Source organism: Ambystoma mexicanum, chromosome 8 (assembly GCF_040938575.1).
Source record: "Ambystoma mexicanum isolate Mex_15411 chromosome 8, UKY_AmexF1_1, whole genome shotgun sequence".
In the NCBI taxonomy this organism is placed as follows: domain Eukaryota; kingdom Metazoa; phylum Chordata; class Amphibia; order Caudata; family Ambystomatidae; genus Ambystoma; species Ambystoma mexicanum.
In genome coordinates, this window is record NC_090929.1 from 1,217,996,441 (window position 1) to 1,218,010,380 (window position 13,940).

Consider the following 13,940-nt stretch of genomic DNA (forward strand, 5'->3'; position numbering starts at 1 on the left):
GCCGTGGCCTTAGCCCTCACCGCATGGGCATGAATCCCCTCCGGGAATGGTTTGCCCAGGCTGTATACACCTCTGAAATGGCCTTAACCAGCAAATGGGTGATAGAAGCCTTGAAAGCCTGAGAGCTGGGGGAGGAGCTCCAGAATGTGACAAAGAGCACCTTGGACTTACGTATGGATTCAGTCCGAGAGAAATAAAAATTAAAACCATCTTGATGTCCAAGGAATGTAGGACCCTCTCTGCTTCTGACTGCAGGATCGGGAAGAACACCGGCAGGCAGATCTCTTGATTCAAATGAAATGGACAGACCACCGTGGGCAAGAAGTTTGGTTGAGTGTGCAAGATGACCTTGTCGTTGTGAAACGTGGTGAAGGGCACGCACAAAGACAATGCCTGCAGCTTGCTGACCCTGCGCACAGAGGTGAGAGCCTCCAGTAAAACTGTCTTTAGTGTCACCAGCCGGATTTCCAGAGGCCATCGGCTCGAAAGGTTTGCACTGCAAAGCTTCAAGAACCACATTGAGGTCCCAGGCCAGGTGCGGCCTATGCACTGGAGGAAAGCAACTAGACAACTCCTTCAGGTGAACCTTAACCACTGGGTTAGCTGCCGTAACACATGCTCAGGGGAATTCTTGTAAGCCCAAATAGCCAACAAATAGGTGCAGCAAGTATCCACCTGCACTCCAGAATGAGCCAGGTGCGCTGAAAAAGCCAATACGTCGTCCAGGGGACAGGATCCAGACCCTTGTCATGAGCCCAATGGCAGAACATGGTCCATTTGCTCTTATACTGGGATCAATAAGCGGGCCTCCTGATCTGTTGAATGATGTCCTGAAAATTGAGCGTGCTGTAGCCTTTTCTTTTCTACATAAACACTGAGATGAGGAAGAGGAGAGCTGAGGCTGAAAGGAGTACTACCCATTCAATACATTGGACATGTCCCACTAATAACATCAGGCAAAGTCAAGCACTTGATCTTAATTAAAAACACCTGGTACCTATTAGCTCTCCCCACATGGTTAAAAGGTAGAACACAGACATACACTGAGCAAGGCGAGGCACAAGAAGGAGCAGTTCTTCCAGAGCAAAGCCGGAGAACAGGCAGAGTACTTTCTCTGGAGCCAATGAAGCAGGGCCATGACACGCAGAAGATCGAGAGGGCTGATCACCAGGGATGCCGATTTGTAAGGCGATCAGCTGGATGCTCACATTGCCCCGTGACCGCTGAGCGTTCATGAGGTCAGCAAGCAAGCAAGCAAGCAAAAGAGGATGCCGCCTGTCAGGTGCTCCGGGGAGCAGCACGCTCCCATCCCCAAGCAAGTACCAAGCAAGGCATGATTTCAGAGTGCACAGGTGATGGCCTTTGCAAGAGAGAAGGAGGCATCACTATGAGGAAGACTAACTACAAGGACGCTGAGTGATGAGAGAAGCGGGCCGTGCATTGCACACATTGAAGGTTGCGCGATTTCTTAGAAGTTTGAAGAAATGAAAACACACATTTGGTAAAGACTGTTCAAAGTGAAGATACTAAACCCCGGGACCATGGGCCCTTCAAGACGAGGTAGCAATACTTCGAGATGGATGGGGATGCAGAACTTACTCATACATGAATAATCAAACCAACTCAGGAAGTTGGAAAAACACTGTACTGTTTGATTAACAATTATCTAAAATAGGGAGTTACGACAGATATAAACGGACGTTCACTCAATCTCTCTCTCAAGAGTTCTCAAACATTACATTTAAAAAAAACTTTATACTAAAAAATGTGTCACTACTGACATCATCCTACGTGGCAAACTAAGAAAACCTACTAGGGAATGTGATGAGCTTACAGGGAACATTGAAGTATATGTTCCATACTGATGGGGGTTGTTATTGGATCTCTAAGATCAGGTTGACAACTAAGCCCATCCCAAGTGCAAGTCATCTTCCGTGTCATACTAATACTTGACACCCTACTGGTTACACAAACTATAGGGCTCTTTGATACGTGGCCCTCTATAATTGGTTGGCACGCTTGTACCCTTCTGGAATATTCCACTTGCTAGCAGCAAGCAAGTTACCCCAGGGTGTTGGGAGGGGTGGCCTTATCATGCCTCCCCACCCAATTAGCCCTCATCTATCATCACTCCTGCGGTCTGTCATTCATTTAAGGCTTTGAACTCGGCCTTGTAGAGGCTCATTGTGCCCGAGAATAAAAGGGAGTGTAGCATGGTTGTATCTTCTGGTTTTGTTGTAGCTTGACCCACAATCTATTTACATGTGACTGGAGACGTTTTCAAGCTCTTTGTTGCATAAAATACTATTAATGATGAATTTTTGGCACTTTCAGTGTTTTTCCATTTCACCTCCAACAGAAGTTTGCTTCTTTCTCATATTCATGTAGCTTCTTGACAGAAAACCAGGCTCACAGCGGCCCAGACTCTTGGTGCTGGGCCAATCAGCCTTTCTTGAATTCTCCTTCGCCATCAGTTATTTCCAACTGCGCCACACTTCAAGCCCTTTCCATTCACAGGGTTTAAGTTTGCTAAAGTGCACTGTGGAACATCCAGATTCTATACATTTCTATGTATATACATTGGCACATTGCCGCAATCCATTTACTACGTATCCAGCCTCAGGATTACTTCATCTACTTGCGTTACATCTGTGCAATTGTAAAATGACTTTGCATTTTCTTCAGTGTTTCTTCGCATTGGGCAATCTTCATTTCAATCCCGAAATGTTGCTCTACTTTGATACCTCATCCTCAGATCATATAGAATGTCTATATTCTTTCTTCCTTTGCATCATTTCTGGGTGAGTCAGTTCTGCTTCATATGACGTCACCAGTCTTCTTTCTCATTCATTTTCATACTTCATCCGGGACTTTTTCCAGAAGACCATTACTTCTTCATGAATGCATATGGGGTTTTCTCAATGGATACCTTGTCTCAAGAATTCTTTGTGGTATAGGCATCCATACTGGTACTGCGCATGTCGCAATTTCCGGTTCCCAACATATAGGCAACATGGGGGAGGAGCTTCTGGTATGGGTATTAGGCTCTTCCTCTCACTCCTCCTCTGGGCGATTCATTGACAACTCTCTCAATCTTCACAACAAAACATCCTCGTCTGAAGACGAGCTTCTTTGGAATCCATATCTTTATGACTCCTTTCAGGCATCCTGCTGATTTAACATGTTCATCAACACTTCAGGTCATAAGACAATATTGTCCATTTGGACTGCTGTAGATCCATCTTGCCACATACTTCTTGTGGTTCTTCGGAAACTAGAACTTTGTTCCCTCGGGTGCATGAATACTGGCCTTTACATAGGGCCTCATTACGAGTTTGGGTGGTAGCCATGGTGCTATTAGCACCATGGCTGCCTCCCATACCATGTCCGGTCTTGTTCAATGGAGACTTACCGGTGCATTCCAACCATGGAGGGACCGGTAAGTCCCCATTGAACAAACCATTCCCCATTCCCATTTGAGCCCCCATAGGGCTCAATGGGAATGGGGAGGGCGCTAATAACGGGCTCGCGAGTAGCAAACCCGTTATTAGCGCCCTTGGTCCCTTAGAGGGACCCGTAAAGGACGTGTGATCCGACCACACGTCCCTTACGGTTCCCCGCTAAGGGACCTCGGAATTGGGCGGTGGGGGATTACCGGCACCGGTCTCCTTACTGGTGCCGGTAATCCCTTACCACCCACCTTGTAATGACCCCCATAGGCTTTGATTTCTTCCTCTGTCAACTCTTTAGGTCTGAATTCTGATTAGACATCAATTACAATATTCACTCCTACTGCTTTCTTTGCAGTCTTCTTGCATTGTGTGATTATTATCCTGATCACACAGAATCCAAACATGATCACAACCAACAAGGCTCCAAGGAACTTGAAAATGTTCACCATCCATTGTGGAACCCATGAGAAGATTGACACAAACCAGCTGTCATCTGCAATGTCTTCCACTTCGTCTTCTATCTTGACGTGCAAGTCTTTCAGCATCGTTATGGCCTCTGTCAAGGTGCCATTCTCGTTGTGGTGAGAAGGTATGAATTTGCAACATGATTCTCCGATTTTGGCACAAACACCTCATCCATAGTTGTAATGATATCCAAGATAGATCTATTCTGAAGAGTCATCAGGCGTATGGCTCTTAGCTACTCTTTGATAGCATTGAATCCCTTTATAGTGGTGTTAATCATCTGCAGAAGCTCCCATCTGGTGATCTGCAACCCCTTGGCATTTGCCATCGTCTGGATCCCAGGCATAAAGATAACACTAAAAACTGAAGCAGTCTTTGTTAGGCAGAAACCTGTGCAGTTCCCTTAGGGACCACTGCAAAAGATTTAAGACTACAGGTGTTAGCAGTAAACCCACTTGGTAGCAGTCTGTACCACCCAGATTTACCTGGTAGCTGTGGCTGAGCAGTCAGACCTCCCTCAAGAAGAGTTAGGCAGTATGCAAAGTATACTCAATAGGCACTCAGATACAATAATACAAGCAAACACTGACCAGAGCTTTGGTATCAAAGTATATAATTATTTATGAACACAGTTGAAACACTCCAGCACTCTTATTGTAAAATATTCTAAACACAGTTACTATTATGATATATACACCCCCTTTTCCCTTATTAGAAAATCACAGTAAAACACCACTAATTTTCATACAGAGGTGAGCGCTTAACTAGATTGCACTCTACTAAGGTTGTGAAAAAGGGAGGGAAAAGACAGAATATGCAGGATTACACCACTCTACGATTCAGGAACACTATTAGCAAGGCAGAGAGCAAAAAGTCACTGGTGAGCCAAAGTCCAAAGGCTGGGCCCACTCTTAGAGAGAGCAGAGCACAAACGCGCCCAAGATCACACAGTTACACTAGGCTTACAAAGTCTTGCAGAGGGTTCAGAAAAGGGTTTAGAGAGGCTTAGAAAAGTTTAGCCAAGGTGTCCCAGGCTAACCCAGGTTCGAAAGCCGGGGGCTAAATCTACCCCGTACAGTCGGTTGCAAGGGAAGCCAGGCAGGACACGGTACCTTAAGTGGGAAGGATCCTCCAGCGGTGGCAGTTGTTCCTGGTAGTGGTTGCAAGTTGCGTCGTCGTCCAGGGGAAGAGAAGATCTCGACGTGGAGGAAAGATGAAGGTCGTTGCACTACCAGGGCAGAAACCAGCCGCGGAGTTTTCCGGTAAAAGGTGGTACCTTTATCTCACGGTCGTGGTAAAACGTGGTATCCCGGTTGCCGGGGTGCTTAGCACGGGCAAGGCGGCCACGAGATACGTCGGGAAAGCGAAAAGACGGTGAAACTGGTTATCCCCACCAGTCAAAGGAAGAAGACTCTCCGGCGGGAGATCTCCTCTGTCGTTGGGAAAAGTGGTGAGACGGTCCAGCAGGGCTCCACCGGTCGTGGTGTCGTGGCAGGTCAGCTCAGCTTCTCCCTCGTCGGATTCTTAGGTCCTGTGGCGACTTCTGAAGTTCCAGTCCCCAAAGCACTGCTTTTATGCAGCAAACCCCCATTCACTCAGCCTAGCTGTCACTCAAACATGCTAAGCGGGCCAATCAGGATGGAGTGCTACTTGAGTTGCCTAGGCAACTCAGTCCAGGGTGCCTAAATTCCCCTCCACCCCTCCTAAGTACCCCAGACATAGTGGCACCACTTTGGAGGGCTTCTGTGGAGAAGCCTGCCAAAAAGTGGAACAAAGGGCTCGACTTGGGTTTGAGTCACAGAAGAGAACACAAACGCCATTTTAGAATCAAGTTTTGGCAAAAAATACCAACCGGAGAATTAATATTAATTAAATAAACCGGCGGTATGTTCGAGGCTACCTTAAATAATTAAATGAAGATAGTAGCCTAAAACAATGGGAAATCCCATAGGAAAATATTCGCGGTTGAATATAAAAAGTAGTATCCACTGCCACCAGCCAAAACTCGATCAGGGGGGACGGAGACGTGCCCCCTCGACTAACAGACCCTGGGGCAATCGAATTGCCCCAGCCAGTATGTCCACAATATGATGGTTTGTACTGGTTCTGTTCAGAATTTAAGACTAGTAAAGTCAATTGTGACTATACATGCCCTGGGAGACAGTAGTCAGTCCCAGGGTATGGAGTCTATACTGGGGGGTCACTATGACACCCCTGTGTTACTGCACGGAGGGTGCTGTGTAACACACATCACAAAAACACATGAAACCCTATGGAGTAAAAGACCCCACAGCCCATTAAACACATCTAGATTCAAAGAAACACACTCAAATCATGCCCAAGAGTGGGAGAAAGAGTCTCACTCTTGGCAGGAGAAAAAAATAAACCCCAAAAATCCAGCAAAGCTGCTGGGGGACTCACTAGGTTAGGAAATTCAGCCTAAACAGAGAATTCTCCCTAACAGTCTTGCTGAACAATTTATGTTCATATGGAATTGCATCAAAAGCTTCTATCGATTTGGCTGAGAAATAGTTTTCTCTCTTCATTCCATTAAGGAGTTCAGCAGATCTCTTCTTCCTCAGGTGAGCATCTGCTTTTGGAAATTCGCCAATGTTCAGGTCGCTTTTTGGAATTACCAACACTGGAACATAAACAATCACTATAGAACATAGTCCTCTCCAATCTCTGGGCAGCTTCATGTAAGCTCTGGATCCACAGGCCCAGTAGTGATCCATTATCATCACTCTCCCATCTTTCTTTCCTGGCACATCGAAGATTCGACCGCACTGTTGATTCTCTCCAACTTTTCTCGTGCCATTGATTCTGAAGCATGTCTCTGTACTAGCCAAAGGCAGCATCTGCAATGGGCCTCCTTTGTCTTCGAGTCACTTTAGCAACTTTGCAAGCCCCGGCCAGAGAGGTTTGCATCCTTTTTCCACTCGTTCGATAACTGACTTGTGCTGACCAGTTACCACCACAGCTCTGCATAAGACTATGCCTTCTTCCCAACCTACTGGAGATAGTACTGTTCCCCAGATTCGCATCTGGCCTCTTTCCTTGGTGCTTCAAACTTCTTCATCAGTTTTCCCTTGGCAGTTGATTTTCCTGTTTATCTCCCATCATGCCAGGCTGTTCGTATCTTATCACATGATCTCTGGTGTGCGCTCTTTCTCTTATCTTCAAATCTTGGACACAGACATCTTCTGGAGCAGACCATTCTGTCACCCATACCAAAGGGTGATGTAACATGAAGCTGTTCAAGGAATCTCCTGTCCGCCACGGGATCTCTGTGGTCAAGCCACTACTATTTCCTTCTCTCTTTTCGTTATTGCTGAATGCCTGACATCCCGTCCCCTGCTCTCAGCTTACCTGCAGTTTTCAAACTTGCGGGCTATGCCGTCTGCAGAGTCTCCTCCTCTCTCAGGAGTTGTGTCGGCCTGGAGCTTCCCCGACTGACGTAAGTGTCTCTCAGCCTCTGCTTGCTGCGGCATCCCTCTCCACTTCAGCTCCTTCATCCCAGTTAAATGGCAATTCCTTCTTAAAGAGACATTCACTTTCTGGTTGACGACAACGAATGACAATATCTTCTTCCAGGTCCCCATTTTGTATGTCCTTCAAGTTTTCCAATATTTCCAAGTAGGCCATAATAGAATGTGGAAGTTCCTCAGAGGAACTGGAGTCCTTGTCCCCCTCAGGGGGTGTCTCTCCCGGTGAGGTCCCACTTGCCTCGAAGCCTAGGGAGGGTGTTACAGAGCAGGCTCAATGCCCTAGACTCACAGGGGATTGGGGGGCTCCCCTTGGGGAGAAGGGATGAATTCCGTCGATTTGTCACAGCCCTTAAACCTTGTCAGCTCAGACACTTAACTTTCTTCAGGGCCCATAATTCTTCGTACGGTTCTCAGGCAGGGCCTATAAACCTCAAATACAAAGCTAAATTGGGCACTAAGCGATAGGACATCCAAATTATGTCCTATTATTTAAAAAGACTACACTGAAAGAATGTGTGTTTAAAACTGCAGTAATGTTCTTGTGCATCACCTTCATATCTCATCAATGTACACTGATATGACCTTTTTAAAAGTGTTAGATTTACTTACAGAAGGCCCCTTTGTTATTCCTGTGTCTGTTATTTCAGCATATTAGTCAACATTCTAATTAAAAATGCAGTTTTTCTGCTGCACAACGTGCCACATGTGCAATGAGGGGCTGCATACACTGAGTAGGGAGAGCAAGACGATTTTATAATAGCAAAGTAACCCAGGATGCAATAAATATATCTAACATTCAAAAAGGACATTCCGTGTTCCCTGGACTCAAATTATTCAACCTCCACCCTAAAAGTGACATTGTATGAAAAGGTAATAAAACCTATGCATATTACTACCTCATTTATCTCCTGACTCTTCCTCTTTCTCAGGTTCCTGTTTATTTTGATGGTGACTGGCGAGGCGCTGCCCTGATGCTTCACTTCCATTTTGTTAGGTGTTAATGGTGTGAATTGAATTTCCAGCAGTGGTTTGGGAAACCTGCTGGTTTTTCCATTTTCGGTAGACAGTGCAGAAGAGTCCAAAGCAACATCTGAATGGTCCTAAAAGTAAAACAGGCTGCATGTTAGACACATTTCATTCACAGTGGGAAAAGACCATCAGTATCTAGAATTAAAACAAAAACTAAAGCCTTTCGTGGTTGACAATTTAAATTTAAATTATTCCTTAGATGTTTAAACACCTTGGATGGCCTAATATACCACATTATGGTTGAAACTCAATAACCGTAATGATCGTGGTCATGAGAGAGAACATTTAACACCCCACTGCAACAGTTGCATTGTTTGCAAGTTTGCCGGCAATACATTTGGTATAAACACCATCCCCATATCGTTCTCTTACTTGCTCTGAGAAATTCCAGACCATCATGCATCTACCCACGAGGTAAATCAGTGAGAGCAGTGGGGAGCAACAACCTGACATTCAGGTACCTGCTTGACACCTGTCAGGTGGGGGTCTGTTCTTAATTTGCAACCAGTAACTGACAGTAATTTGTTTCTGCAAGACCTACTTTTAATGTTTCTCATTTTTGACCATCAGATCCTGTTGGAGCCTTTTCACAAGATCAGTCTCACAGGCTCAGCCATGAACCGGTTTGATTCATTTGTGCAGGGCTAAGCCAAGACAGGCCGTTAATTATTCTACCAACACTCACAAACTGTAAGGTGCCTCAAAAGTAATTTCTCTTGCCCATCATTTTGAATATGTAGATATACATGCTAGCTGAGAATATCAGGCTTATAACACTTCTACTGTAGATCTAGTGGCCATCAGGCGTCTACAGCAGAAAACACAAGTGGCCGCTTACAGACACCCAATAGATGAATGAAAAAGTTCACAGCAACAAAAAAGTAATTTGAGCAATATATTGTCCCAGGGAGTTCTGGATGTACACACCAGGGCTCTGTTCCAGTCAACATTCACAACAAAAATGTATCTTTTACTTGGAATTAGACACTCTCTGGTACTACATCTTTCACTTCGATCACAGAATTAAAAACAAAAAAACATTTTACCCCATTTCAACAGACACTCATCACATACACTCTTCATGCCTACACTATAGCAACTCTATGCCCACAGATGCCCAAAGTCTTGTTCCAGAGACTACAACCTAAGCAGCATAGTAAGCAGTGGGCCGGCTTAATAAAAGACAACACTTCTACAGCATACAGATCACATCATACAGGCCTCAACAATGACTGCATGTAGCATCCTTTCTCTTACTGCAGACCCATCCTGGACCCCATTTTAAGATTCCATAAGGATGCTGAAATGTATCCAGTGGGGAGACTATGCTTTTCCTGTGTACGTTCCTCCAATAGAAAATTCCTCCAACATGAAAAAGCCAAGTGACTGAACATTTTTTAGACTGACCATTCGCACCCGTGTGAGGAGGGTGTGGGGAGTGGAGGGGGGAGGGGGTTAGGGAGGAGATGCGTGCTGGCTAATCAGGATGCTCGGAACGTGGGTTGTATTGTATGGTACAAGTCCGGTTCCGAGCAGCCTGGGTGCTGTTGGCCAGCACCCCCTTCACCTCTTAGCATCTGTGTAGCTTCCCACGTGGGTGCTAAAAGTATACATATATATATTATTTATATTATTTCTTTTAAATAAACTCAGCCTGGTGCACGGGCCGGCGCAGCGGTTTCCACAAGACCGTTTCCAAGGTTCCAATGTCAACATCATCAACAATGAAAACTGACTTGGAAACCACAGTGTGGCGCCCTTCTTTTTTTAAATACAGACCATTAGCACCCATGCACGAAACTGCACAGGTGCTAATGGCGATGTGCCCCTCGGCGGTGGGCCAGCCTTGTCGATAACGGCACCACCACCCTCGTTATGGGACCTTCGCTTTGCTCGGGTGCATAACTTGGGTGGTGGGCCGTTACAGACAGGGTTGGCCTATTCCAGAGGGGCATATCGTCCCCTTATATGGTGTTCAGACAAAGCCTAAAAAACCTGGTTATCTACAGTGTACTCTTTCCAAATACTGATTTTAATAGAAATGTACCAAACTAGAGGGTTTTTACTTCATCTGCTCAGATTGTTTTTTATTTTAAAGTCTTAGTAACTCTGGTGAGATTTACTGATTCCTATGCACCTGTTCTTGTTCTTCGCATCTGCTTCAGGTAATTGCTACTGTTTCAGCTCTTTCAGGCCTTTCCACAGCTCTCCCTCATGCTGGATTTATCTTTAATGGCCTGGTATTTGAGGGGCTTCAGGTAGAGTTAAGCTTGTTGATAGGCTCTGTCCCTTAACTTATCGCTATCACCTGAAATACTTGTGATGAATTCTGTGGTGTCATCCCAGCCTAGAGCCTTCTCTCATGTGGCCAGGGGAAGGCAGACGCTACCTGATCCTAACCCTGGGGGTGGTATCACGTGGGAGGATCACAAGCGAGGAGAAGGCTGTCAAGGGAATGTGGTGACTGTCAGGAGAAATGGTGTATTCCTCTTCTTCCGAGTATAAAGTTTTATTAATGCCTGGATTTAATAGCATGTTTTCACCGCAGGACCTCCCCTCCAATTCTTACCCAAGTTACTAAGTATAAAAACCTTCTTTGTAAAAATCAATATAAGTGTCAAGGAGTTAATGTTACTACCTTTGATAGTACTGATCCTCTAGAGTCTAGGTTCTCTTTTAGGTTTATTACTTGAACACTCTAGAATCTACAGTGTTCAAGTAATAAACCTAAAAGAGAACCTAGATTTTCAATACAATCTTCCTTTAAATATAGGTCACATAAAATCCCTAAACAAAGTGAATTAAAAGAGACATTGAATGAACTATGAACATTATTGACTTCAAGTCCCATAGTACTCTTAGTACTGAGACGTGGAAGAGGGGCACAAAGTCACTCGACCATAGTAAGCAGTCGAGTTGTTATAATGACCCACACCCGAGTTGACCATTAAATATTTAAAGGCCTGTCAGCTGCAGGTCAGCAGAAAGCCATGGCAGCAGGAGAAGCAGGGGTTTCAGAAGCAGCAGGGGAAAGCACAAGTCGGCACCACTGCTTTGCTGAAAGCAGGTCTGCCATACAGAGAGTTTGCTGGAGGTCGTTGCGCCCTATGGATGTAGAGGGTGGGCAGTGGGTAGCTTTGTTGAGACCAGCTGTCCTGAAGGAGAGACTGGCTCTCCGTGTACTACCTCTAGCTCCGGTGTGAGGACTTCACTGGAGCATGTGTGAGCATGTGTGGAGCCGTGTGAGCTCCAGTGAGAGAGAGCGCAGGCAGCAAAAAGCTGACGGTAGCTGTCAAACGTACAGGAAAAACCTGACAAGTGACAAAGCGTAACAAGAAGACCCAGGGGTTATGCCAAGAGAAACCGGAAAAAGCTAATTTTGAATACTGAACATTTAAAAGAAAGCAGATGAATTACCCAAAAGGGAGAGGGCGAACAGAAGGAGATTCTAACCCATATTTCGCAAGCCAAAAGGTGGTAAATGTTAAACAAAGTGAATGCAAGTTGCTTGAAAGGAGAGACTCAATAATAGAACATTTCAACCAGCATTGCCCAAGCCAAAGAAAGGCAAATATAAAACAAAGGGGCTACAGTTTTCCCAAATAAGTATATTCAAACAAGGGACATTATTACCTGCATTGCCAAACCAAAGAGCTATCAAGGCAGATTGAATGAAGCAGTCACATTGGTTGTAAAATACATTGTCAACAGCCAATTGCGTGGAAAGAAATAAGACAGCAGGAGAAAATGTCTCCTTGTAGAAAGGAACAAGGGGCAGATAATTATAACGAGCATTGCCAATGGCGAATAAGAAGCTGTTGTTGGTTTAACTTTCCCCAGTGAAGAGTCAAGTGTGGAAAGTTGTGAACAAAATTGACCACCGAGTACATATAGTAGTAGGAATTTTATCCTGGCAGCGAGTATACCAGGAAGAAATGGAAGTACTATAAATGTGGTAGAAGTTTGTACAAGATTGTGGTGGAAAAGAACAGACAATTCCACTCCTGTGTTTGATGAACTGTTGTATAACCATCCTGACTGAAGTAGAACCTTTGAATGAGCCACCCAGATTAAGGTGTTCGTTGTGAAGAAGCATAATGTGAGGAGAAGTGATTGGTCCCATGAGAAGAAAATCGGTCATTGACTTTTCAAATTGATGTATGAAGAAAAAGATTTAGAATCGCCAAGTGGAAGCTTTAACAATTGTTCTAAGAGAAAGAAACCTTTTATGAACTGAGAAGCCTCTTTGCCAAGTGAATGATATATTGGAGATAAAGAACTGTATTCCCATCTGGAGTAGAACTAGGCGAAAGAAAAGAACTTTCCTGAAATGAACTTTGGTTTACAATATCCTAAATTGATCCAGTGGAAGGGGACCCAACCTCGATCATAAGATTTTCTATTTTCTTTATGATTGAATTTATGTTGAGTTACAAAGTTGAAACTGCCAATTGGTACCGGTTTGATTTTATTGTGTGTAATAGTATGAGGGACAGACAAGTTTGGACACTAGGTCATTTTCATTTAGTCTTGGTTGTTAGGTTAGGGAAAGATGTGAGTTTGTTTCACCCTTAATATTTCAATAAATGGCGACTTGTGAGAAAATTCCACCTATGTGTCTGTCTCCCATGTCTGACTCCTTACATAGCCAAGAATCTTTCCGATACGATAAGATCCCTGGTGGCCATTTTTGTATAAGGAGGAAGTAAGTCAGGTCTTCTGTTCTGGCCTTCACAGCAGCTTTCTGCCATCTCCTTACCACCACGGCATGGGACAAATCCAGGGAATTCGCCCCCCTCTCCTCAAAGGGGAATCATCCCCTTTGGACCTAAGAAGGTGGATCATACTAAGCTTAACCCCCCATAGGGGACAGGGCAAGCAGGATCTCACAGCCGGTTGAATTCCGAACCTCCCACCCCACTCTGAGTGCAGGCAATCCCTAGATAGGGACCCATGTTATCCTACCTTGTGCTGAAAAACAAACAACTTTATTGTTTATATGGGAATTATCCTCTGCGATACCTGGCAAATGAATACAGGAATGGCTGGAGTATTTTCTGACCCCTTTCAGGCACCATCCATATCTAAAGAGTGGCCGGACAACTGTCAGACCCCCTTGTTGCAGGTAAAATAAAGTTCCAATCTGTAAGGGGGAAGCAAGAGTTGGCAGCGGAGCAGCAGGAGCTGGGAATCCACCTCCTAGGTGGTGCAGCAGCAGACCAGAAGCACCCGCCAGGCCAGTCAAATCGAAGCGTGGATAACACCACAGGAACACATGGCAGCCCTACGGAAAACAGACCTGAGCGTTCCAGTCTGGAACGCCGCAAGAGAAAGATTGTCTATGTAGGACCGAAATGCTGCCACGAGTACAACAGCAGCAGGAAGGGAGTCATTGCTTCAAACCACACGGGATCTGAGGAGAAAGCCGGGGAGGGAAGCTTCGTCCTCTGCCCACCCGGAGGAGGAACGCTCAGAAACAAGGAACCAGGTCGCATTAGGGAACTGG

The 13,940-nt window shown here is 45.2% G+C and overlaps 1 protein-coding gene across 3 annotated transcripts in view; it reads right to left on the minus strand.

Moving 5' to 3' along the window:
* The window catches only part of KIF20B (kinesin family member 20B), a 2,369,321-nt gene that overhangs the window by 217,308 nt on the left and 2,138,073 nt on the right, over positions 1–13,940 (minus strand). For all 3 annotated transcript variants that reach the window (XM_069611316.1, XM_069611317.1, XM_069611318.1), the window contains exon 30: positions 8,302–8,505. In XM_069611316.1, the coding sequence (XP_069467417.1) occupies positions 8,302–8,505 (204 nt within the window). The remainder of the gene's footprint in view (positions 1–8,301; positions 8,506–13,940) is intronic.